At 44.0% G+C, this 23,181-nt stretch overlaps 1 protein-coding gene and 1 pseudogene across 2 annotated transcripts; one reads left to right on the top strand and one right to left on the bottom strand.

Annotated features, from left to right (window-relative positions):
* Positions 1-15,261: 15,261 nt before the first annotated feature.
* On the bottom strand, positions 15,262-15,941 carry LOC128567837 (60S ribosomal protein L15-like; annotated as a pseudogene). The gene has a single exon (XR_008374942.1). The product of XR_008374942.1 is annotated as a 60S ribosomal protein L15-like (transcript).
* Positions 15,942-17,368: 1,427 nt separating this feature from the next.
* On the top strand, positions 17,369-21,727 carry TM4SF19 (transmembrane 4 L six family member 19). The gene is made up of 4 exons (XM_053565395.1): positions 17,369-17,569; positions 18,247-18,324; positions 21,114-21,283; positions 21,547-21,727. Exons 1-4 carry the CDS (start codon positions 17,369-17,371, stop codon positions 21,725-21,727), a joined length of 630 nt encoding a protein of 209 aa, XP_053421370.1.
* The last annotated feature ends 1,454 nt before the right edge of the window (positions 21,728-23,181 follow it).

The raw sequence follows: 23,181 nt of genomic DNA, 5'->3' as shown, positions 1-23,181 counted from the left end.
TTAGTTTTTTGTGTCAGTTTTTTGAAAGATACGTTAATTAGTACAATTCAGATTTCAAAAAGTTGCCCTCATATTCTCATATTTAGGACACTTCGTATTTATTGACAGAGGTTAGTTTTTTGTCACATTGCTACATGTAATGTTTGGTAGCTTTTTCTCTGTTCCTAGTAGTATGTTGAACATTTATAATAAGGACTCAAATGTTGGTAGAATTGTTAGGAAACAATGGATTAGCTAGGCTTGTTAGGAAAGTATGACTATATTGGATGTATTTGGGTAACTTAAGTGTCTAATCTTTCAGACCAGCAATAATGACTAATGAAGGATTGTTGTACCCGTGCCACCTGTAAGAAAAACTCAGACCCCACTTTAGGTATAAATCAGATGGTGATTTATTACACCTGCACAGGGGGCCGCTGCCCAAAAGGGTAGGGGGGCCCTGAAGTGAGGAGCAGGCTGATTTTTATACCATTTTTGTGCTGCATGGCAAGCTGGCAAGTACAGAAGCAGAACATGGTGGTTAGCTCAGGGCAGGGTTACAATCGGGGCTATAGCCTGGTGGTTGGCACCGGGACAGCTCTTGGGAGACTCAGTAGCTTGGGAAACTGCTTGAGTAAGTTTTCACCATTGTTTTACCTGTGGCTAGGAGTCTTTGGGAACTCGGGGAACTTCCTTACTTCTTTATTCTATTCTGAAACTTGTTCCTGGATTTTGCCAGGGGGAGGGGCGGGAGGTTTTGAGACGTGAGAGGGACTCAGGCTGAGACAGGGGCCTTTGAGGGCCTTTTTGCTGGGTCGGTTATTACAGGAATCAGCTTAAGTAAAGAAAAAATAATTAGCAAATTAATGGGAATAAAGCCAGGAGATAAGATTATGTTGTACAATAGATAGAAATTAGATAGAAACTGCTTAGCTCACAGTTCCTCAGTGATAAATTTGTGCCTCTCCTCACGTGGAGTGTTCCTTGTCCCTATGCTCAAGCCTTACTATGTGCCAAGTAAGCACAGCCCTTGCCCTCAAGGACCTGTCTAGGTAGGAATAACAGACAACATACATAAATGAAAAAATACAGATTTGATTAAAATAGTATTAAAAAATGTTAGAAAAGGAGCCAATAGAATACTGGGAAGTTAACTTTTCGGCTGACACCCAAAGGGTGGAAAGAAAATGGGCTGTGCTAAGAGTAGGAGGAAAACTTGAATTTGTAGCAGAACAGCAAATGCAAAGTCTGAATGGAGAGAAGGCTAATATTCTATAGTGTAGTGATCAAAGGGAGTAAGAGATTACCACAAGGCCTTAGGCACTAGTAGGAGCTTGGGAGCCATTATTATGTGGAGAAGGGGTTGGAAAAGAGCAAGATCAAGCTAAACAGGTTATGGTGGGGGCTGGGCCCAGTGGTTCAGGCCTGTATGCTGGGAGGCCGAGGCAGGTAGATTGAGCTCACAGGTTCAAGACCACCCTGAGCCAGAGCAAGACCTCGTCTCTAAAAATAGCTTGGCGTGGTGGACGCCTGTATTCCCAGCTACTTGGGAGACAAGAGAATTGCTTGAGCCCAGGAGCTAGAGGTTGCTGTGAGCTAAGACGCCATGGCACTCTACCGAGGGTGACAAAGTGAGACTGTCTCAAAAAACCAAAAAAACAAACACAGGTCATGGCCAGGTTCCATGGCACCCACTTGTAATCCTAGCACTCTGGAATGCTCAAGTGGCAGAATCCCTTGAACTCATGAGTTCAAGACCAGCTTGAACAAAGTGAGACCCTGTCTCTACTAAAAATAGAAAAATGACCTGAGTGATGTTGTGGGTGCCTGTAGTCCCAGCTATTCGGGAGCCAGAGGCAGAAGGATCACTTGAACCCAGGAATTTTTGAGGTTGCTGTGAGATAGGCTGATACTGTGGCACTCCAGCCTGGGCAACAGATTGAGACACTATCCCACGCCCCCCCTACACCCCCCAAAAAAAAAATGTGGCTCAAGGAGTAGGGCGCAGGCCCCATATATCAGTTCAAACAGGAACCCGGCTCAGGCCAAAAACAGCAAAAAAAAAATCAAGAAAGACTCAAGTTACTAGAAGGTGTAGGTGGTGATAACAGTAGTGGGGTGGATCAAACAGGCTTGATAGGGGAGAAGTCATTTTAAATGTGTTAGCTGATATAACCTGTATATATAGGAAGTTGGATATGTGAGTCTGAAGCTTTGAAGGATAGATTGTAGTTGGAAATGAGAACTCATCAGCATTATACATAGGGCTTCTTTAGTACTATGGAACAAATGAGGTCACCTAGAAAGAGAGTTAAGAGTGCCCAGAGCCCATCCCTGGAGATCTCCACCAATCACGTGTCCAATCAAGGACCTGCAGCCAGTGAGGACGGACACCAGACCGGGATGTCAAGGGAGCCCAAAGTGAGGATGTTCAAGAAGGATCAAGTGGCCTAATGCTACCCAGGGATCAAGTAAAAGGGATGGTGAAGTGTTCATTAGATACAGGAAGTCGTCGGAGACCAGAAACACCTTCACTGCAGTGTTGGAGAGGGAAGTGTGATTCAAGTGGGTTGACATTGACAATATCTTTATACTAATGGAGAAAACAAAAACCCAAAGCTTCCTCTTCAGTGGTCTAGTATAAATGGCAACAGCTCTTTCAACACATCTTCCCTTTCCCCCTTCCTCCAGTTAAGGGAATTGTGCTCTCTTGTCAGCTCTCAGTTGCTGTTGGAGTTCACCCACAAGGAGGCTGGTTAGTCCTGTCACTACTATGGGAGAAAGAGTGACTGGAAAACAGCTGGCCTCACTGCCTAGATGTATCATTTTTTCCCTTTCACTTCCTCCAGAAAATTCTGTCTTCTCAACTTCCTCTATTCCTTGTTCAAATCCAACCTCTAGAACGCCCAGAACGGAACATCTGTTCCTCCTATTCTCTCAAGCCTTTCAGCCAGAGGAAGCCTTTTATGGCATTACTTATGTTCCCAGCCCAGACGTAATTTGTGGCCTCAGACTCCCATTTGCTCTTCCCTAGGAGTTTCACTAACAAAATAATAATACCCTGTTTTCCCGAAAATAAAACAGTGTCTTATTTTAAGGTGTGCTCCCAAAGATGCGCTAGGTCTTATTTTCAGGGGACATCTTATCTTTCCTGTAAGTAGGTCTTATTTTTGGAGGATGTCTTATGTTCGGGGAAACAGGGTAAGTAGCTATGTTTCCAGTAGAGACAGCTAAGAATATTTGACACATCTATAAAAATGTATAAACACTTTAGTTCTTTCACAGCAGCGACCAGGCCTTTGTTATCACAGAAGGCTTACTATAAGGAAGTGAAGAAATTGACCTAACACTATCCTTAGTCACCCCGTTTATCACAAGTATATATTTCTTAAAGAAGTCTTGTTCATAGAATTTTTGTTTTTATTTTGAGATAGAATTTTGCTCTGTCATCTGGGCCAGAGTGCCATGGCCTTAGCCTGACTCACAGCAACCTCAAATTCCTTGGCTCAAGCAATCTTCATGCCTCAGCCTCCCAAGTAGCTGGGACTACAGGCGCCTGCCACAACATCTGGCTAATTTTTCTATTTTTAGTAGACAGAGTCTCATTCTTGCTCAGGCTGGTCTCAAAGTCTTGAGCTCTCAAGTGATCCTTCCTCCTTGGCCCCCCAGAGTGTTAAGATTATAGGCATGAGGAGGCGCCTGGAGCTCAGTGGGTAGGGCACCAGCCACATACACCAGGGTTGGCAGGTTAGAAACCAACCCGGGCCAGCTAAAACAGCAATGACAACTGTAATTAAAAAAAAAAATAGCTGGGCATTGTGGTGGGTGCCTGTAGTCCCAGCTACTTGGGAGGCTGAGGCAAGAGAATCACTTGAGCCCAAGAGTTTGAGGTTGCCATGAGCTGTGACGTCACAGCACTCTATCCAGGGCAACAGCTTGAGACTCTGTCTTTAAAAAAAAAAAACAAAAAACAGATTGCAGGCATGAGCTGGGCGCGGAACTCCTGCTTGAGCTCAGGAGTTCCAGACTTGCCTGAGCGAGAGTGAGACCTCCGACTCATTAAAAAAATGAAAAACCCAGCCGGGCACCCCACAGGGAGTTCCTGTAATCCTAATGGCTTCCGAAACAGGCAATGAACTATGATACCATTGCACTCTGCTCAGGGCATAGAGTGGGACTCTGTCTCAACAACAACAACAACAACAAAAAGCAAAGAAAAAAGATTACAGGCATTAGCCACTGCACCTAGCCCATGGAATTAATTATTGAATTAACTGTCCTAAGTTTACCCCAAGGAGCAAAGACCTACAGCTGCCATCCACCAGCCCGACACTGTTTGGCACTGTAAGGGATTAAAGACAATCATCACTTTAATGATACCCATATAAGTGTGTCAGCCGTTAGATAAACCAGAGGATTCAGAACAGACAGATTATCTAAAAATCAGAGTGATATCTGGCAATCAGCCATTGGATTATTCTGATTGCCCAAGTATGAGATGTTCTAACGAACACTGCTCATAAAATCCCTTTTGCTGAGCTGAGATCCAAGAACAGGAGAGAATTAACCCACTCTAGGCATTTTGCATCTTTCTTAATTCTCACAATAAACTTGTGAGGTAGGCATCATTTTGTAACTGAGAAACAGAGGCTCAGAATATTACTGAGTCTCGGTTAACTACCAAAAGTTTACACTGCTAATCACTAGCGATGGCAGGAGTGGAGACCCAGGTCACTCAGGTGCGAAAGCAACCACAGTACTGTCACCAAGAATTGTCTTAAGATAATAAGTATCATGGCACTCCACCAAGGGTGACATAGTGAGACTCCGTCTCAGAAAAAAAAAAAGTCTCAAAACAACAGATGCTGGCATGGATGCAGAGAGGAATCAACTCTTCATACACTGTTGGTGAGACTGCAAACTAGTACAACCTCTATGGAAAATTGTATGAAAATGCCTCAAAGAACTTAAAGTAGACCTACCATTTGATCCAGCAATCCCACTGCTGGGTATAAAGGAAAAAAGGTTATTTTATAAAAAGAACACCTGCACTCAAATGTTTATAGCAGCACAATTAGTTGTAAAGATGTAGAAACAACCCAAGGGCCCACCAATACGTGAATGAATTAATAAAATGTGGTAAATGCATAGTGTAGGGTACTACTCAGCCATGAAAAGGTGATCTGGTATCATTTTGGATGACCTGGAGGGAACTGCAAACCATTCTTCTAAGTGAAACATCACAAGAATAGAGAAACACACGTACTCAATACCAAATTGGAACTAATTGATCGACACTTAAGTGCACATATGGAAGTAAATCTCAATGAAAATCAAGCTGGGGAGGGAGGGAGGAAGGAGGGGGAAAATTCACTACTATTGGGTACAGTGCACACTATCTGGGTGAAGGGCACACAGGTGTATAACTTTCACTCAATCTGAACAAAAACAATGTAAACAAAAAATGTACCTCCTAATAGTCTGAAAATTTAAAAAAGTTATTAACACCCCCCAAAATCTCTGCACAGATACTATGTGTTATTTTATCCAGTGCATGAATTAAATTCATTAATCAAGTGATTCTTGAACTCTATCCATGTTCCAAGCTCTATGGGGTCTATAGGGCATACAGAGCAGAGAAATGTACAGCCTCTGCCCTCAAGGATCTCACAGTTGTGGAATAAGAGGCGTATAAACAACACAGGTAAATAAAAATGCAGTGGGAAGTGGGCAGAGATTTCTTAAATAGGAAACAAAAAGCATTGACCATAAAAGAAAAAAGACTGATAAATCAAACTTAATTAAAATGCATAACTGTCTTCATCAAAAGACATAAAGAGAGTAAAAAGCCAAACCACAGACTGGATAAAACCATTTACAATACATATACCTGACAAAAGTATCCTACATGAACTAAGTTAATTAATTACTTAATTTGGAAGCAGGGCCTTTGCTTAGTTGCCCAGGCTGGAGTATAGCATTGTCATCATAGCTCACTATAGCCTCCAACTCTTGGACTCAAGCAATCCTCCTCTCTCAGATTTCTGAGTAGCTGGGACTACAGGTATGCACCACTACACCTGGCTATTTTTTTTATATTTTGTAGATATAGAAAAATATCTACAAAATAGATATTTGGGGGGCTCACTCCTGCTCAGACTGGTTTTGAACTCCCAGCCTCAAGCAATCCTCTCACTTTGGCCTCCCAGAATGCTAGGATTATAGACATGAGCCATAATACCCAGCCTCATACCTGGACTTACAGTAAACTCCAGTAAGGAAAAAGGATAACCAATTAAAAATGAGCAAAAGGCAGGCGGTGCCTGTGGCTCAGTGGGTAAGGCGCCAGCCCCATATACCAAGGGTGGCAGGTTCCAACCTGGCCCTGGCCAAACTGCAACAAAAAAATAGTCAGGTGTTTTGACAGACCCCTGTAGTCCCAGCTACTCGGGAGGCTGAGGCAAGAGAATCGCCTAAAGTGCAGGAGTTGGGAGTTGCTGTGAGCTGTGATGCTACGGCACTCTACCAAGGGCAATAAAGTGAGACTCTGTCTCTAAAAAATAAAATAAAATAAAATAAATTTTAAAAATGAGCAAAAAGCATGAACAGGAACTTCTCAAAAGAGGGTCTCCAAATGGCTAATAAGGATATGAAAAGGTGTTTACTCATCAAGAAAATGCAAATCAAAATCACAAGGAGGCCAACCATGGCTCACATCTATAATCTTAGCACTCTGGGAGGCTGAGGCAGAAGGATCATTTGTGCTCAGGAATTAGAGATCAGCCTGAGTAAGAGCAAGATCCCATCTCTACTAAAAATAGAAAATTAGGGCGGCACATGTGGCTCAGTGAGTAGGGTCCCGGCCCCACATACCGAGGGTGGCAGGTTCAAACCCAGCCCCGGCTGAACTGCAAAACAAACAAAAAAAATAGCTGAGCCTTGTGGCGGGCGCCTGTAGTCCCAGCTACTCAGGAGGCTGAGGCAAGAGAATAGCCTAAGCCCAAGAGCTGGAGGTTGCTGTGAGCTGTGTGACGCCACGGCACTCTACGGAGGGTGATAAAGTAAGACTCTGTCTCTACAAAAGAAAAATAGAAAATTAGTAGGGTATTCTGGCAGGCATAAGCCACCATACCCAGACTCATACATGGACTTACAGTAAACTGCAGTAAGGAGTTGTCGTCCCAGCTTCTGGGAGCTGAGGCAGGAGGATGGCTTGAACCCAGGAGTTTGCGGTTGCTGTGAGCCAGGCTGACAGCAATGGCACTCTATCCTAGAATGAGACCATCTAGACACACACACACACACAAAAGGAGCTACATACTACTAAACACCCTCCACAATTCCTAAAATTAAAAATTTTTTTTTTTTTTGTAGAGACAGAGTCTCACTGTACCGCCCTCGGGTAGAGTGCCGTGGCGACACACAGCTCACAGCAACCTCCAACTCCTGGGCTTACGCGATTCTCTTGCCTCAGCCTCCCGAGCAACTGGGACTACAGGCGCCCGCCACAACGCCCGGCTATTTTTTTGTTGCAGTTTGGCCGGGGCTGGGCTTGAACCCGCAACCCTCAGCATATGGGGCCGGCGCCTTACCAACTGAGCCACAGGCGCCGCCCTAAAATTAAAAATTTTTATGAGAATACGGAGAATCTGAAACTGTCATCTGTTGGTGGGAGAGTCAATTGGTATGGTCACTGGGAATCTGGCAATATCTACCAACATTAAGTATTCATCTATTCTGTGACACAGCAATCCTACTCCTAGACATAGTCCCTAGTAAAACTAAAGCATAGTTCCTTCAAAAGACACATATAAGAATATTCATAGCAGCAATATATATTTTTTTGGAGACAGAGTTTCACTATGTCACCCTCGATAGAGTGCTGTGGTGTCATAGCTCACAGCAACCTCAGACTCTTGGGCTTAAGTGATTCTCTTGCCTCAGCCTCTGAAGTAAGTAGGACTACAGGTGCCCGCCACAACACCCAGCTACTGTTTTTTTTTTTTTTTTTTTTGGTTGCCATTGTCATTGTTGTTCAGCAGGCCAGGGCCGGGCTTGAACCCGCCAACCTCAGTGTATGTGGCTGGTGCCCTACTCATTGAGCTATGGGCACCCAACCTAGCAGCAACATTTTTAACAGATAGAAATTGAGAATAATCTATTTTAGATGTCCATTAAGAGTAAATTGTAATATAGTCATGCAATGAAATAATACTCAGCAATAAAAAGGAATAAATTATATGATGAATGAATCTTGCAGATAGAATATTGAGTGAAGAGACCTAGACACAAAAACCACTGTATGATTCAATTTATATAAAATTCTAGAACTCCCAAAAACCTAGCCAATGGCGATAAAAGCCAGAATGAAGGCTGGTCACTGTGGCTCATGCCTGATATCTCAGCACTCTGGCAGGCCTAGGTGGAGGACCACTTGAACTCAGGAGTTCGAGACTAGCCCAAGGAAGAAAGAGGGAGACCCCATCTCTACTTAAAAAAAAAAAAAAAATAGAAAAGCAAGCCAGGCATTGTGGTAGGCACTTGTAGAACCAACTACTCAGGAGGCTGAGATAGGAGGAGCTCTTGATCCCGGGACTTTGAAGTTGCTGTGAGCTAGGCTGATGCCAGGGGACTCTAGCCTAGGCAACAGAGAGAGACTGTCTCAGAAAAAAAAAAAAAAAGCCAAAATAGGCTTGGTGCCTGTAGCTTAGTGGTTAGGGTGCCAGCCACATACACTGGAGCTAGTGGGTTTGAATCTAGCCTGGGCCTGCCAAACAACAATGACAACTACAACCAAAAAATTAGCTGGGTGTTGTGGCAGGCACCTGTTGTCCCAGCTACTTGGGAAGCTGAGGCAGGAGAATTGCTTAAGCCCAAGAGTTTGAGGTTGCTATGAGCTGTGACTCTGTGGCACTTTACCCAGGGTGACAGTTTGAGACTCTGTCTCAAAAAAAGAAAAAAAAAAAAGCCAAAATAAAAGTTAACATTAGAGACACGGAATAAATAATAGGAGAAAACATGATAAAGCCTTCCAGGGATTTGAAGATGTCCCATACATGTATCTTAATTTATGTGGTTGTTTGCCTGGGTGTGCATGCAAAAATTCATCAAATTTTATGATTAAGTCTGGGTAAGATGGCTAAGACCTGTAATAATCCCAGCACCTTGAGAGGCTGAGGTGGGAGGATGCCTGAAGCCAAGAGTTCAGCCTTGTAAGCCTGGGCTTGTAAGATCCCATCTGTACAAAAAAATTTAAAAATTAGCCGTGCATGGTGGCACATGTCTGTGGTCATAGCTACTTGGGAGGCTGAGGTGGGAGGATCACTCAAGGATGCAGTGAGCTATACTGACACCACTGTACTCTCGTCTGGGCAGCAAAGTGAATTCTGTCTCAAAAATGGCCACCAAATTTATCATTAAGATTTGTACATTTTAATGTGTATATGTTTGTATGTATATAATACCTGAATTTTTAAAAATGGGCCAGGCATGGTGGCTCATGCCTGGAATCCTAGCACTTGGGGAGGCTGAGGTGCATGAATTGCTTGAGCTCACAAGTTTGAGACCAGCCTGAGCAAAAGTGAGACCTGTCTCTACTAAAAATGAAAAACCGAGGTAAGAGGATCATTTGAGCCCAAGGAGTTTGAGGTTGCTGTGAGCTATGACACTTGGTAAAGTGTGACAAAGGGTGACAAAGTGAGACTCTGTCTCAAAAAAAATAAATAAATAAAAGGGCGGCGCCTGTGGCTCAAAGGGGTAGGGTGCTGGCCCCATCTGCTGGAGGTGGCAGGTTCAAACGCAGCCCTGGCCAAAAACTGCAAAAAAAAAAAAAAATAATAATAATAATAAATAAAATAAAAATACATAAATAAAATTTAAAAATGCGATGGGAGCATAGAGAAAGAAGTGCCTAATTCTTTAGGTGAAGAAATCAGGGAAGATGTCTCTGCAGGTGTTTGAACTAGATTTTTTTATTTAATTTTACTTTTTTTGTAGAGAAGGGATTTTGCTTATAGCCTTAAGTGATGCTCCTGGCTTAGGATTCCGAAGTGTGTGGAGTACAGAAATGAGACACTGTGCCTGGCCTGAACTGGATTTTGAATAGGAGCTTTTCAAAAGAGGGTTCCAGATCTCCCATGCAGTTTGGTGTGTCTATGGAGGAAGATGATCAGGGCCTGGGGTTTGAACAAAAAATTAGAACCATATAACACATCAAGTCATACTAAGGGCAAAGTAAGGAAAATGATAAGAAAAAAATAGAAATGGTGGTTATTCTGGTCAGTGCTATTCTCCCAAGAGCCCAGACTCTTTGAGGGCTGAAGCAGAAGAGGACAGAAACAGCTGGTGTGTGGAAAAGTGTTGCTCTTGGGGAAGAATGGAAGGTGAGGTGTTTTTCACGGGTGCCCCCAGTGACTCATTAGGGCAGTTGGCTCACGAGGCCATGCCTCCTGTTTCCTTCCCTAGAATCACATGAAGATGAACAGAGGCTGGGTCATTAGGGGAGGACTCCCCAGGAGGAGGAAACGCTTTCACAGAGGCCCGTGGGCTGTAGCAATGGTGAGCACGCGCACCCCCCCACACACACTAACACGCTTGCGTGATGTCTACATATATACAGAGCTTCCCTGGCCCTCCTAGAAAGAGTCCTGAAAAAAGGACCATCAGGTCCAGCCCTGCAGGGTCCTAGCTGAGGCTGCCAGAGCAAACCCCCTCTGAAGAGGAAGCCTTTCTCCAGCTTTTCCATATCTCACCTTGACTTTCGCCACCAGGTGCAGGTAAGCAGAGATGAAGGGTTGGGTGAGGTGATGCCCAGGGAATGGTATAGCCTAGCAGTTAAGAGCACAAACTTCAGCTCAAAGGAGCCCAACTCTGCCGTTTGGCAGCTGTGTGACTTCAGGCAATTCACTTAAGTTCTCCTTGTCTCAGTCTCTCCGGAGCCCATTGCACATGATTAGACTATTTTTCCCTGCTGCCTCATTGCCAGCCAAGCTTTAGTGGATGGCACTTCTTCCAGGAGGCTTTACCTTGCTTCTGCAGGCTATGACTGGGTCCCTCTGTGTGCTTCCATTGAACCTGAAGTTGGGCACCTTTGCTTGGTACTCACCACACTTCATTATAATTGCTGTTTGTTTGGCAGTATCCCTTTTAGACTTTAAGTGCCTCAAGGAAAGGGATTGAACTTTTTTTTTTTTTTTTTTTTTTTTTTTTTACCATTGTATCCCTGGCCTCTAGCAGAGAAGTGCCTGGCAAGTAGTGGTCACTCAATAAATATCTGACTGATGAAGGAAGGAAAAAAAAGGCTGGCTAGGTGGAGAGTGAGAATTTTCAGTCTCTTCCTCCATATAATTTAGCCAATCACTTCTACTGTTGCTAACAATTATGTTCACCCAGCCAGGATCTCAGGTGGGAACAAAAGTTTGTCATAAGTTTTGACCTTCTGATCCTGTTTATCTCTTCAGAAATCCAGTCAGCCAATCCCTTCACTAATCTTCTGGCTCATACTTTTGGAAGCATTTACCAAAATGTTCCGATTTCTAGGGGAAAAAAGTCAAGAAGAGGAAGTGAAATTCAACTGAAGTGGTAGTTGTCCTGGATAGAGCAATACACACAACAAGTGCTTTTAATTTCTTTTTCTTTTTCTGCAGTTTTTGGCCGGGGCTGGGTTTGAACCTGCCACCTCTAGCGTATGGGGCCCGGTGCCCTACTCCTTTGAGCCACAGGCTCCGCCCAGCAAGTGCTTTTAGTATAAGACCATCAGCCAGCCAGGATTCTCGGAAATACCCTCATCCAAGTGGCATAGTCAAGTTCTTAGTTTTCCCTCTGCATGTCCATAATTTTAGTTTCCCTCCTAAGACTTTCCTGATAGGAAAATTTTCCGTAGAAGAGGCTATTGTGAGAGTTGATTTGGGGAATCTGCGTCTAGAGAGGCCTTACTCATGGGTGTGTGATTTAGAAGCACCAAAGACATTCCTGAACAAAAGCAGGGCCCCATGGTTGACAGCACAGGCTTTGAAAGGCCAACCACACTCTGTCCTTACTTGGAGGCCTGACAAATGTTAGTCATCTGGGAGGGAAGTGGGTTAAAGCTGATATTTGCTAACACCTTTAGTGATTAATTTGCCTCAACACACACACTCTAAAAGTCCTGCATTCAATGCCGGGACAGTGAGGGGAGGGAGGCTGCCCTGGGTGGGCAGACTGTGGGGAGGATCATTTGCTGATAAGTATCCCAGTAACAGGACAGGCTCCTCACCATGACTGAGAACCTGAGTCCCTGGTGCAAAAAAGCCAATTTCAAGTAAAGCAGCTTCCAATGGACTGTCCATCCCTATCCTCCTGTCCCTCCAGGGTCTTGTGCCCCTGGGCTAAGGGCCAAAAACCCAATACACCTCTCCCCTCTACCAAGACCAGCAGTTCCTTTCATTTGGGACAAGTTATTTTATTCACTGTAAGAGACTCAACTTGAAGGGCAAATACCCCATGGAAAGGGCATGTGGTAAGGGCAACTTATGACAACAAAATATGAGAATCACAGAAGGAAGTTCCCTACTGATGGGTTGTTTTCATATTTTCATTTTAAGTTATTATGAATGAAGCTGCTATGGATATTCAAGTACTAGTGTTTTTCTGGACACATGTTTTCATGAAGGGATGGGGCAAAGATAAGTGTAGGCTCTGAGAGTAGGGGAAGGAAAGGTCATCAAGGACTATGAAGGCCAGAGTGAGGGAAAGGGGGCCAAATCACACTCCCCAAACTAATGGCCTCTTCAAAGCTGTGTCTGACACAAGTCTCCTTGCCATAAATAAAAAACACTAGGTTTATCAAGTATTTTTTAAAAGATTGAGTTCACTATCCAGCTGACAAGGAATTAATAATCAGAATAAATAAGAAACTCAATTCAATAGCCAAAAACCAAATAATCCAATTTATTATAAAATTAGAAAAAGATATGGACATTTTTCAAAAGCAGACATACAAGTAACCAACAGGTATATGAAAAAATGCTTAATCCCAGCACTCTGGGAGGCTTAGGTGGGTGGATTGCCCGAGCTCATGGGTTAGAGACCAGCCTGAATAAGAGCAAGATCCTGTCTCTAAAAATAGTCAGGCATCGTGGTGGGCACCTGTAGTCCCAGCTACTTGGGAGGCTGAGGCAAGAGAGTTGCTTAAGCCTAGGAGTTTGAGGTTGCTGTGAGCTATGACGCCAGAGCACTCTACAGAGGGCTACAAAGTGAGACTGTCTCAGAAAAAAAAAGTGCTCAACATCACTAATCATTAGGGAAATGCAAATCAAAACCACAATGAAGTAACATATCACCCCATTTGCAATAATGGATGCTGGTGAAGATGTGGAGAAAGGGGGACCCTCATACACTGTTGGGGGGATGCAAATTAGTGCAGCCACTGTAGACACAACAGTATGGTGGTTCCTCAAAATACAAAAAGTAGGCCAGTGTGGTGGTTCATGCTCTTAATCAAGCTGCTCTCGAACTCCTGACCTCGAGCAATTCTCCAGCCTCAGCCTCCACAAGTGCTAGGATTATAGGCATGAGCTACAACCCCCAGCCTAATTTCTTTTATTGTAGTAAGATATATAACATAAAGTTTGTCATTTCTAACTATTTTAGAGTGTACAATTCAATGGTGTTAATTACATTTGCAGTGTTGTGCAACTATCAACAGTATCTATTTCCAAAACTTTTCATCACTCTAAATAGAAAGTCCATAAGCATTAAACAATAACTCCCATTCCCTACTTCCCCCCAGTTCCTTGTAATCTCTAATCTACTTTCTGTCTCCATAAATTTGCCCATTTTTAGCCGGACGTTGTGGCTCACGCCTATAATCCTAGCACTCTGGGAGGCCGAGGCAGATGGACTGCTTTAGCTCAGGAATTTGAGACCAGCCTGAGCAAGAGCGAGACCCTGTCTTGCTCGTCTTAAAAAAATGAATAGAAAAATTAGCCAGGCATTGTAGCTGAGGCCTGTACTCCCGACTACTTGGGATGCTTAGGGCTTTGAGCTAAGAGATTGAGGTTGCTGTGAGCTATGACACCAGAGCACTCTACCCAGGGTGACAGAGTGAGACTCTGTCTCCAAAAAAAAAAAAAAAAAAATACAAACACACACATATATAAATTTGCCTATTCTGAATATTTCATATAAGTGGGATGATAATATTTGTCCTTTAGTGCCTAGTCCATTCCATTTAGCATAATGTTTTCACGTTTCATAGGTGTTGCAGCATGTATTAGAGCTTTATTTCGCTTTATGTTGAAATGATACTTCATTGTATGTACATACCACATTTTGTTTATATATCCATCTGTAGTTTTCATTGTAGGTCTTTATTTATGACATGACTTCAGTGTCTTAATTATTGTATCTTTTTTTTTGAGACAGAGTCTCAGTAGAGTGCTGTGGCATCACAGCTCACAGAAACCTCAAACTCTTGGGCTTAAGTGATTCTCTTGCCTCAGCCTCCCAAATAGCTGGGACTACAGGCTTCTGCCTCAGTGCCCGTTTTTTTTGTTTTTTGTTTTTGTAGTTGCCATTATTGTTTGGCAGACCCTGGTCAGGTTCAAACCCGCCAGCCCTGGTGTATGTGGCTGGCCCCCTAGCCACTGAGCTACAGGCACCAAGCCTAATTATTGTATCTTTATAATAAGCATTGAAATTACATAATGTATGTTCTCCAACTTTGTTAATCTTCTCAAAGTTGTTTTGGCCAATCTAGGTTCTTTACATTTTCATATAAAATTATATTCAGCTTGTCAATTTCTACAACAAAACCTTGCTAAGATTTTGACTGAGATTACTCTGAATCTATATATCAGTTTAGGGAGAATTGACATGTTTAACAATATTGAGTCTTCCAGTCCATGAACATGGTATATCTGGTATGATCATGTTACCTATGAATAATGATAATGCTACTTCTTTCTTTCCTATGTGTATGGCTTTTGCTTCTTTTTCTTTTCTTTTTATTTATTTATTTATTTATTTTTGAGACAGAGTCTCACTATGTTGCTCTCAGTAGAGGTGGCATCACAGCTCACAGCAACCTCAAACTCTTGGGCTTAAGTGATTCTCTTGCCTCACCTCCGAAGTAGCTGGGACTACAGGCCCTGGCCACAACACCCAGCTATTTTTTGGTTATAGTTGCCATTATTGTTTGGCAGGCCTGGGCTGGGTTCGAACCCTCCAGCCCCAGTGTATGTGGCTGGCACCCTAGCCGTTGAGCTACAGGCACCAAACCTTTTTTTTTTTTTTTTTTTTGACTGTCCTAAATTGTTTATTAGGTTATGAATTTTACAAACATTACTTATATTAGCGGTAATGGTGGAGCTGGAGAGTATTGCGTCTTCTCCAAGCTGCAGGGCGGGAACCACCAATAGTGTGGTGGAACTTATGGCCCTTTCCAAGGCCACGGCTCTTCCGGCCAGCAGATGTCAGCCCACGCATCTCCCTGTGCTTGTGGACTGGTTTGGTGATCCACTGGGTGTCAGGATTTCTTCTGATAGCTTTATGGAATGGATCAATGAGGATAACCTCAAAAAATTTGTACGTTGAATCTTCACCAACCCAGTAAGAATTCAGGACTCTTAGAGCCCCACAGTGGCGTCCAGCTCGCTCCTCAGCAACAGACTGCAGGCTTCGAGCAAACTTTGATGCACAGGCTTGCCATAGGTTGCACCCTTAGGAACTGGGCCCTTGCGGCCACCACGGCGCACACGAATCCTATATATGACATAACCTTGCTTAGCCTTGTATCCCAGTCTGCGTGCTTTATCCGGCCGGGTGGGGCGGGGAGCCCTGTGGAGCGCAGAGAGCTGGCGGTACTGCCAGCAGCGGACCCTCAGAAGAAAGCGCATCACATCAGACTGCTTCTTCCTCCACAGCTCCTGGATGTACTTGTATGCACCCATCTTGGCTCACCTGATGGCTGCCGCCAGACGGAAAGGACCTTTTGTTTTTTTTTGACAGAGTCTTACTTTGTCACCCTCGGTAGAGTGCTGTGGCGTTATAGCTCACAGCAACCTCAAGCTCTTGAGCTCAAGTGATTCTCTTGCCTCAGCCTCCCAAGTAGTTGGAATTGTAGGCACCGGCCACAGTGCCGGCTATTTTTTTTTTTTTTTTTGGTTCCAGTTGTCATTGTTGTTTAGCAGGCCCAGTCGGGCTTGAACCAGCCAGCTTCGGTGTATGTGACCTGTGACCTACTCACTGAGCTACGGGTGCCACGCCTACCCGTTTTTCTTTTCTTTTCTTTTTTTTTTTTTTGAGACAGGGCCTCAAGCTGTTGTCCTGGGTAGAGTGCTGTGACATCACAGCTCATAGCAACCTCCAATTCCTGGGCTTAAGCGATTCTCTTGCCTCAGCCTCCCAAGTAGCTGGGGCTACAGGCGCCCGCCACAACACCCAGCTATTTTTTGGTTGCAGCCGTCGTTGTTTGGTGGGCCCAGGCTGGATTCAAACCTGCCAGCTCAGGTGTATGTGGCTGGCACCTTAGCCGCTTGAGCCACAGGCGCCAAGCCCGTTTTTATTTTCTTATTGGACTGGACAGGCCTCTACAGTACTGAATAGAAGTGATGAGAGTGGTCATCGTGAAGACACTTTAAAACTTTTGCTTTTCTTTACCAGATAGAAATAATCACTGGATGTATGAGTTGGCAGAAAATGAAGCAATTAAATCCTATACATTAGAGAAGACTGATAAGGGGTAGAGGGAGGTTTTTTTTGTTTATTTTGAGAGTGTATGTGGTTGGTGGTGCAGCATCATTCTTTTACCCTGAGTAGAGTGCTGTGGTATCATAGCTCACAGCAACCTCAAACTTTAGACTCAAGTGATCCTTTTGCCTCAGCCTCCCAAGTAGCTGGAACTATAGGCCTCAGTTACAATGCTCAGCTAATTTTCTATTTTTTCTTCTTCTTTTTCATTTTATTAAATCATAGCTGTGTATATTAATGCAATCATGGGGTACAATGTGCTGGTTTTATATACAATTTGAAATATTTTCATCAAACCGGTTAACAAAGCCTTCATGGCATTTTCTTAGTTATTGCATTAATACATTTATATTCTACACCTAGTATCTATTTTTTAAAAATAGATTATGGGTTCTTGCTCTTGCTCAGGTTGGTCTTGAACTCCTGAGCTCATGCAATCCACCCAGGTCAGCCTCCCAAAGTGCTAGAATTACAAGTGTGAGCCACCACACTTGGCTAGGGGCAGAGTTTTTAAGCAAGTTCGTTGGCTCTCCAGGGTCTCATCCTGGGAGATAACAGTTTCTGTAGTCTGTTTTCCCCATCTACCATGTGCTACTAGAGCTTCCCCGTCCCACGCTTCTGGCAGCAGAGCTGCTGAAATGCTTTTTCCATCTGTTCCAGGATGCTGTTCTCTCCCTGCATGCTGGCATGCTCACGCACTTGCTCCCGCATCCTAGGGCTGAGCCTTGGGATTGCAGCCCTGTTTGCTGCTGTGGCCAACATGGCACTCCTCTTTCCTAATTGGGATGTGACCTTCCTGTTGAGGGGCCTCATTGGCAAGCATGCCATGCTGGGCTCTGGGCTCTGGGCAGGAGGACTCATGGTAAGTGTCTGGTGTTCCCTGGGTATGAACTGCCAAAATGTCCCCCAGGGGTGGCTGGGGAAGAGTATTTTGATCCCTTCCAAAAAAAACCTTATCAAGCTGGGCATGATGGCTCATGACTGTAATCTTAGCACTCGAAGAGGCTGAGCTGGGTGGATTGCCTGAGCTCAAGAGTTTCAGATTAGCCTGAGCCAGAGTGAGACTTCATCTCTAAAAATAGCCAGGCGTTGTGTTGGGCACCTATAGTCCCAGCTACTCGGGAGGCTGAGGCAAGAGGATCACTTGAGCCCAAGTGTTTGGGGTTGCTGTGAGCTATGTGAGCTAAGACACCATGGCACTCTACTGAGGGTGACAAAGTGAGAATCTGTTTCAAAATAAATAAATAAGGCTTAGTCTAACAAATTAGTCTTGGGTCTATAGAAGATCTAAGGGAAAATAAGACTTGTCCGTGGTTTCTGGATTTTAGCATGAGACAAGGTAGTCTGAGTATGAATGTTGGCATCCAGAGTCAGATCAGGCTGCTCATCCAAAACTGGGGTCCCGGTAGTCAAAGCCAAGAGGACAACCGAGTTCTTATGAGGTTCCCAACTCTATTTCAACAGCCATGGCAGCAATTCAAAATAGGTAGAAAAGTAAATTATTCTAGTCTCTTCTCAATAGTCTTTTCTGCTCTCCAGGTACTCTCTGCAGCTATCCTCATCTCCTTGGCGGGCTGGAGATGTGGCTGCTTCAGTAAGAGTGGTCTCTGTCAGAGTGTAAGTATCAGATTCCACTCTTCTAAATACCTAGACTATCACCACATCCGATTACTCTAGCGACAGAGCAGTGAGGAGGCAATTTTGGTCTTGGAGCTTGAAGTAAGGTCCTGACCATACCCTGTGAGTTCTTTGGAAAGTTGCTTAACCATTCCAGCTTCAGGTGCTCATCTGTAAAACGAGTGCTGATCAAGTCAAGAGGGTGTTTAGTGAGCCATAAATGTCTATATAAATGTAAGGAACTATGACTTTTAGCCTATTGACCAATGCGGACATGAGTTATGCACATTGTAATCATGTATTACTAATAGAAAATTTCCTGGATGTTTTATTTTATTTTTTTAGCCCCTTCTCATGAACATGACCTGGCTATGTTAATTTGTATTTTCTTAGTTTTTTTTTTTTTTTTTAGGAGACAGAGTCTCACTTTATCACCCTTGGTAGAGTGCCATGGTGTCACAGCTCACAACAACCTCCAACTCCTGGGCTTAAGTGATTCTCTTGCCTTAGCCTCCCTAGTAGCTGGGACTATGGGCCCCTGCCACAACACCCGGCTATTTTTTTGTTGCAGTTTGGCTGGTGCCAAACCTGCTACCCTTGGTATATGGGATCAGCGCCCTACCCACTGAGCCACAGGTGCTGCCCGATGTTTCTTTTTTTTTTTGCAGTTTTTGGCCAGGGCTGGGTCTGAATCCTCCACCTCCAGCATAGGGGGCTGGTGCCAGGGCTGGTGCCCTACTCCTTTGAGCCATGGGCACCACCCAATTTTTTTTTTTTTTTAAGACAGAAACTCACTTTGTTGCCCTTGGTAGAGTGCCATGGCGTCATAGCTCACAGTAACCATAAACTCCTGGGCTCAAGCAATCTTCTTTCCTCAGCCTCCTGAGTAGCTGGGACCACAGGCACCCACCATGATGCCTGGCTATGTTTTTTAGAGATAGAGTCTCGTTCTTGTTCAGTCTGGTCTCGAACTCCTGAGCTCAGGTGATCTACCCACCTTGGCCCCCAAAGTGCTAGGATTACAGGTGTGAGCCACTGCGCCTGGCCAATTTGTATTTTCTTACAACTAAAGTTTTTCTAGAGATTATCTAATCATTAGATTCTAATCTAACCCCTCCATTTTTTTTTTTTTAAGATAGAGTGTCACTATGTCACCCTCAGTAGAGTGCCCCAGCGTCACAGCTCACAGCAACCTCAAACTCTTAGGCTTAAGTGATTCTCTTGCCTCAGCCTCCCAAGTAGCTGGGACTATAGGTGCCTGCCACAATGCCCGCTATTTTTATTTATTTATTTTATTGTTGTTGCAGTTGTTTAGCTGTCGTTTAGCTGGCCAAGGTCAGGTTTAAACCTGTCACCTTCGGTGTATGTGCCTGGCATTGTAACTACTGTGCTATGGGTGCCGAGCCCTAATCCCTCCATTTTACAATAAATGAAGCTGAGGCCCGGAATAAATTTATACTTTATTAATTATAGCAGCATCTGTGTAAATTTGAAAAATCTCAGAGTGTGTGTGTGTATGATATATTGCTTAGTCAGTTTCAGACGTGAATATGTGACTTCCCTACAGTTACTCCACAGCCTGCTCTGGTATCTGCAGCCCACATATTGGGAACTCCACCAACTCAGAGTTTATGTCAAAAAATTAAATATGAACACCCACACATTTCATTCACCATCTGTCCTCGGTCATGTCTGGTTTCCCCTAGGTGAGTGGTTCTTAAACTTGGGTATGCATCAGAATTACTCAGAAGGCTTGATGAAATACAGATTGCTAGGCCCCATCCCCAGAGTTTCTGATTCCAGGGGTCTGTGCTGGAGTGGTAAAACTTGCATTTCTAACAAGTTCTTGGTTGACGTGATGTGGTCTTCTCCAGGGACCACATTTTGAGAACTACCACCCTAGGCTTACATCAGCTAATTCATCTTGAATCTTTTAGTTTAGAGACAAAACTTACTGCACATCTTTCTCTGATCCCCTCTAAGCCCCAAACCAGCTTGACATCAGTAGGAAAATGACTCCATGGCTGCCGAAAAACTCTTTGTGAATTTTATTCAAAATGTTAAAATACATATTCTTTGAGAGAGGAAAAATAAAAGTGAGGACCCTAATAGAGAAGCCCATATGGAAGCAGACTAGAAACCAGCCAAGGAAAGAAACCCACTGTTATCTTTTGTGGGAGGATGAATAGAGCACAGACTAACTGAAGGAACTCTTGATTGGAAAAATACAATGATAGATCTGGAGTTATGTCAGAGTTTGACTGCAATTTCTCTCTCTCTCTCTTTCTGTGGCTCCCTCCTCCCTCCAGCTGTCCCTCCCTCCTTTTCTTCCTTCCTTCCTTTTATTTTGAGTTGAGAGAAGAAGCAGGATTCGAGCTTGAAACTTATAAAAATACAACTTTTTCTTAGAAGAGTCGGAGAGAGGTATGCAATCACTAACCTGCCCCTTTCACTTAGAGGCTCAGTGACTATAGTCTGTGTGCAAAAGTTTTTGATGTCAACCTGCTAAGAAGCTCAGAAGAGCCTGCTGAGTCAGAGATCCAGGTCCAAATGCTGGTTTCCCCTTCTTGGTCTTTTCTCTCCCACCCATTCTGGCTCTACCCAGGAACCCCTTATCAGCTATCCCACCTTGGGTTATGCTTTAAAGAGGCGCCATGGATAGAATTATTCCCCCGTGACAGGATGAGAGAAAGCCTGGGGCGCCAGGGAAGTTAGATTTGTTCAGATCACCCGACAAGTCATCTTGCCACAACCCTGTCTCACTTGCTGTTTCTTCCCTCTCTCTGCAGGTGTTTACTGCTCTATTGTCAAGTGGCCTGGCATTGCTTGGAGCCCTGATTTGCTTTATCACTTCTGGTGTAGCTCTGAAAGATGGTCCTTTTTGCATGTTCAATGCCTCAACCTTAAATCAGACACAAACTTGGAAATATGGTTACCCATTCAAAGACCTGCACAACAGGTAAATGGGTGGAGACTTGGATTTGGAGTCTTAGCAAGACAGAGAGAGAGAGAGAGGAAGTACAGATGCCTTTGGGTCACACATTCTAGCATCTTGCTCCTCTGATACTCAGAAAATTACAAATTCATTGAAAATAGCCACCTTCACAGGACAGAGTCCAGTCCTGTGATGGAGCCAGGGGAAGCCCAGCCTTCTATTGGGGTTGTCTGTTGGCCTTTCCTTACTTATTCCCTAATCCCTGGTCTCCTTATTTTTGGGGATAGGAATTATCTGTATGACCATTCGCTCTGGAACTCCGTCTGCCTGGAGCCCTCTAAAGCTGTTGTTTGGCACGTGTCTTTCTTCTCTGTCCTTCTGTGCATCAGCCTCCTTCAGCTTCTCCTGGTGGTCATTCATTTCATCAACAGCTTCCTGGGCCTCTTCTGCAGCCTCTGTGAGAAGTGATAGGTGCATGGAGTTGTATTAAGTTGCAAGTAGTGAGTACAAACCACACACAAACTTCCCTTATAGGCGTCCCTGTAGTAATAACAACAAAATTTGTTGCATATAGGTTGAATGGTTTAATACGTTTAAGATCCCATTGTTAACTTCAATGTGACATTAATACAAGGAGTAATCACAGCTGGGTATAATGGCTCATGGCTATAATCCCAAAAATTTGGGAGGCTGAGGTAGGGGTATTGTTTGAAGCCATGAGTTTGAAATCAGCCTACACAACATAGTGAGACTCTGTCCCCTCCAACAATAACCAGGGTGGTGGCATATACTGGTAGTCCCAGCTATTGTGGAGGCTGAGGCATGAGGATCACTTCCTTGAGCCCAGAAGTTTGAGGCCATAGGGAGCTATGATTGGGCCACTGTACCCCAACCTGGGCAAAAGAGTGAGACTTTGTCTCTTAAAAAGAAACAAGAATAAATAAATCCTTAGAATTGTATAAAAACTTATTGTCGGGCGGTGCCTGTGGCTCAAGGAGTAGAGTGCCGGTCCCATATGCCAGAGGTGGCAGGTTCAAACCTAGCCCCGGCCAAAAACCACACACACAAACAAAACACTTATTGTCCATTAAATGTCCTCTAGCCACAATCTCATTTCAGCCTTTCTACAACCCCATAAAATTGGCCACATGTTATGGTTACCTAAGTTGAGGATCCCAGAGGATAACAGACTTGCTACCCAAAGCACACAGCTAGGTTAAGGTTCAGTCAACATCTGACCCTCTATATTCTATTTCAAGTTCATACAATTGTTATGGACTGAAAATATTTTCCCAAATCCATAGGTTGAAACCCTAACCCCCAGTGTTACTGTATTTGACTTTTAGGGACGTAATTAAGGCTAAATGAGGTCTGAGGCATATGGTCCTAATCGGATAGGGCTGCTCTGATGTCCTTATAAAGATAGAAAGGGATATCAGTTCCCTCTCTTTCCACGAATTCAAAGAAAAAGGCCATGTGAAGACACAGTGAGAAGGCAGCCACCTGCAAGCCAAGGGGAGCGGCCTCAGGAGAAACCACACCTGCTGGCCCTTTGATCTTGGACTTCCAGCCTCCAGAACTGTGAGAATACATTTCTGTTGTTTAATAAGTTACCCAGTCTTGGGCAGCGCCTATGGCTCAGTGAGCAGGGTGCTGGCCCCCTATACTGAGGGCGGTGGGTTCAAACCCTACTCCAGCCAAACTGCAACAAAAAATATCCTGGCATTGTGGCGGATGCCTGTAGTCCCAGCTACTTGGGAGGCTGAGGCAAGAGAATCGCCTAAGTCCAAGAGCTGGAGATTGCTGTGAGCTGTGATGACATGGCACTCTACCAAGGGCAACAAAATGAGACTCTTATCTCTAAAAAAAAAAAAAAAATTTTTTTAAATACAGTATAACCACTATTTGCATAATATTTACAT

This window comes from Nycticebus coucang, chromosome 16 (assembly GCF_027406575.1).
Source record: "Nycticebus coucang isolate mNycCou1 chromosome 16, mNycCou1.pri, whole genome shotgun sequence".
Lineage (NCBI taxonomy): Eukaryota > Metazoa > Chordata > Mammalia > Primates > Lorisidae > Nycticebus > Nycticebus coucang.
Note: the sequence above shows the minus strand (reverse complement) of the source record. Positions and strands in the feature narration are given on the sequence as shown.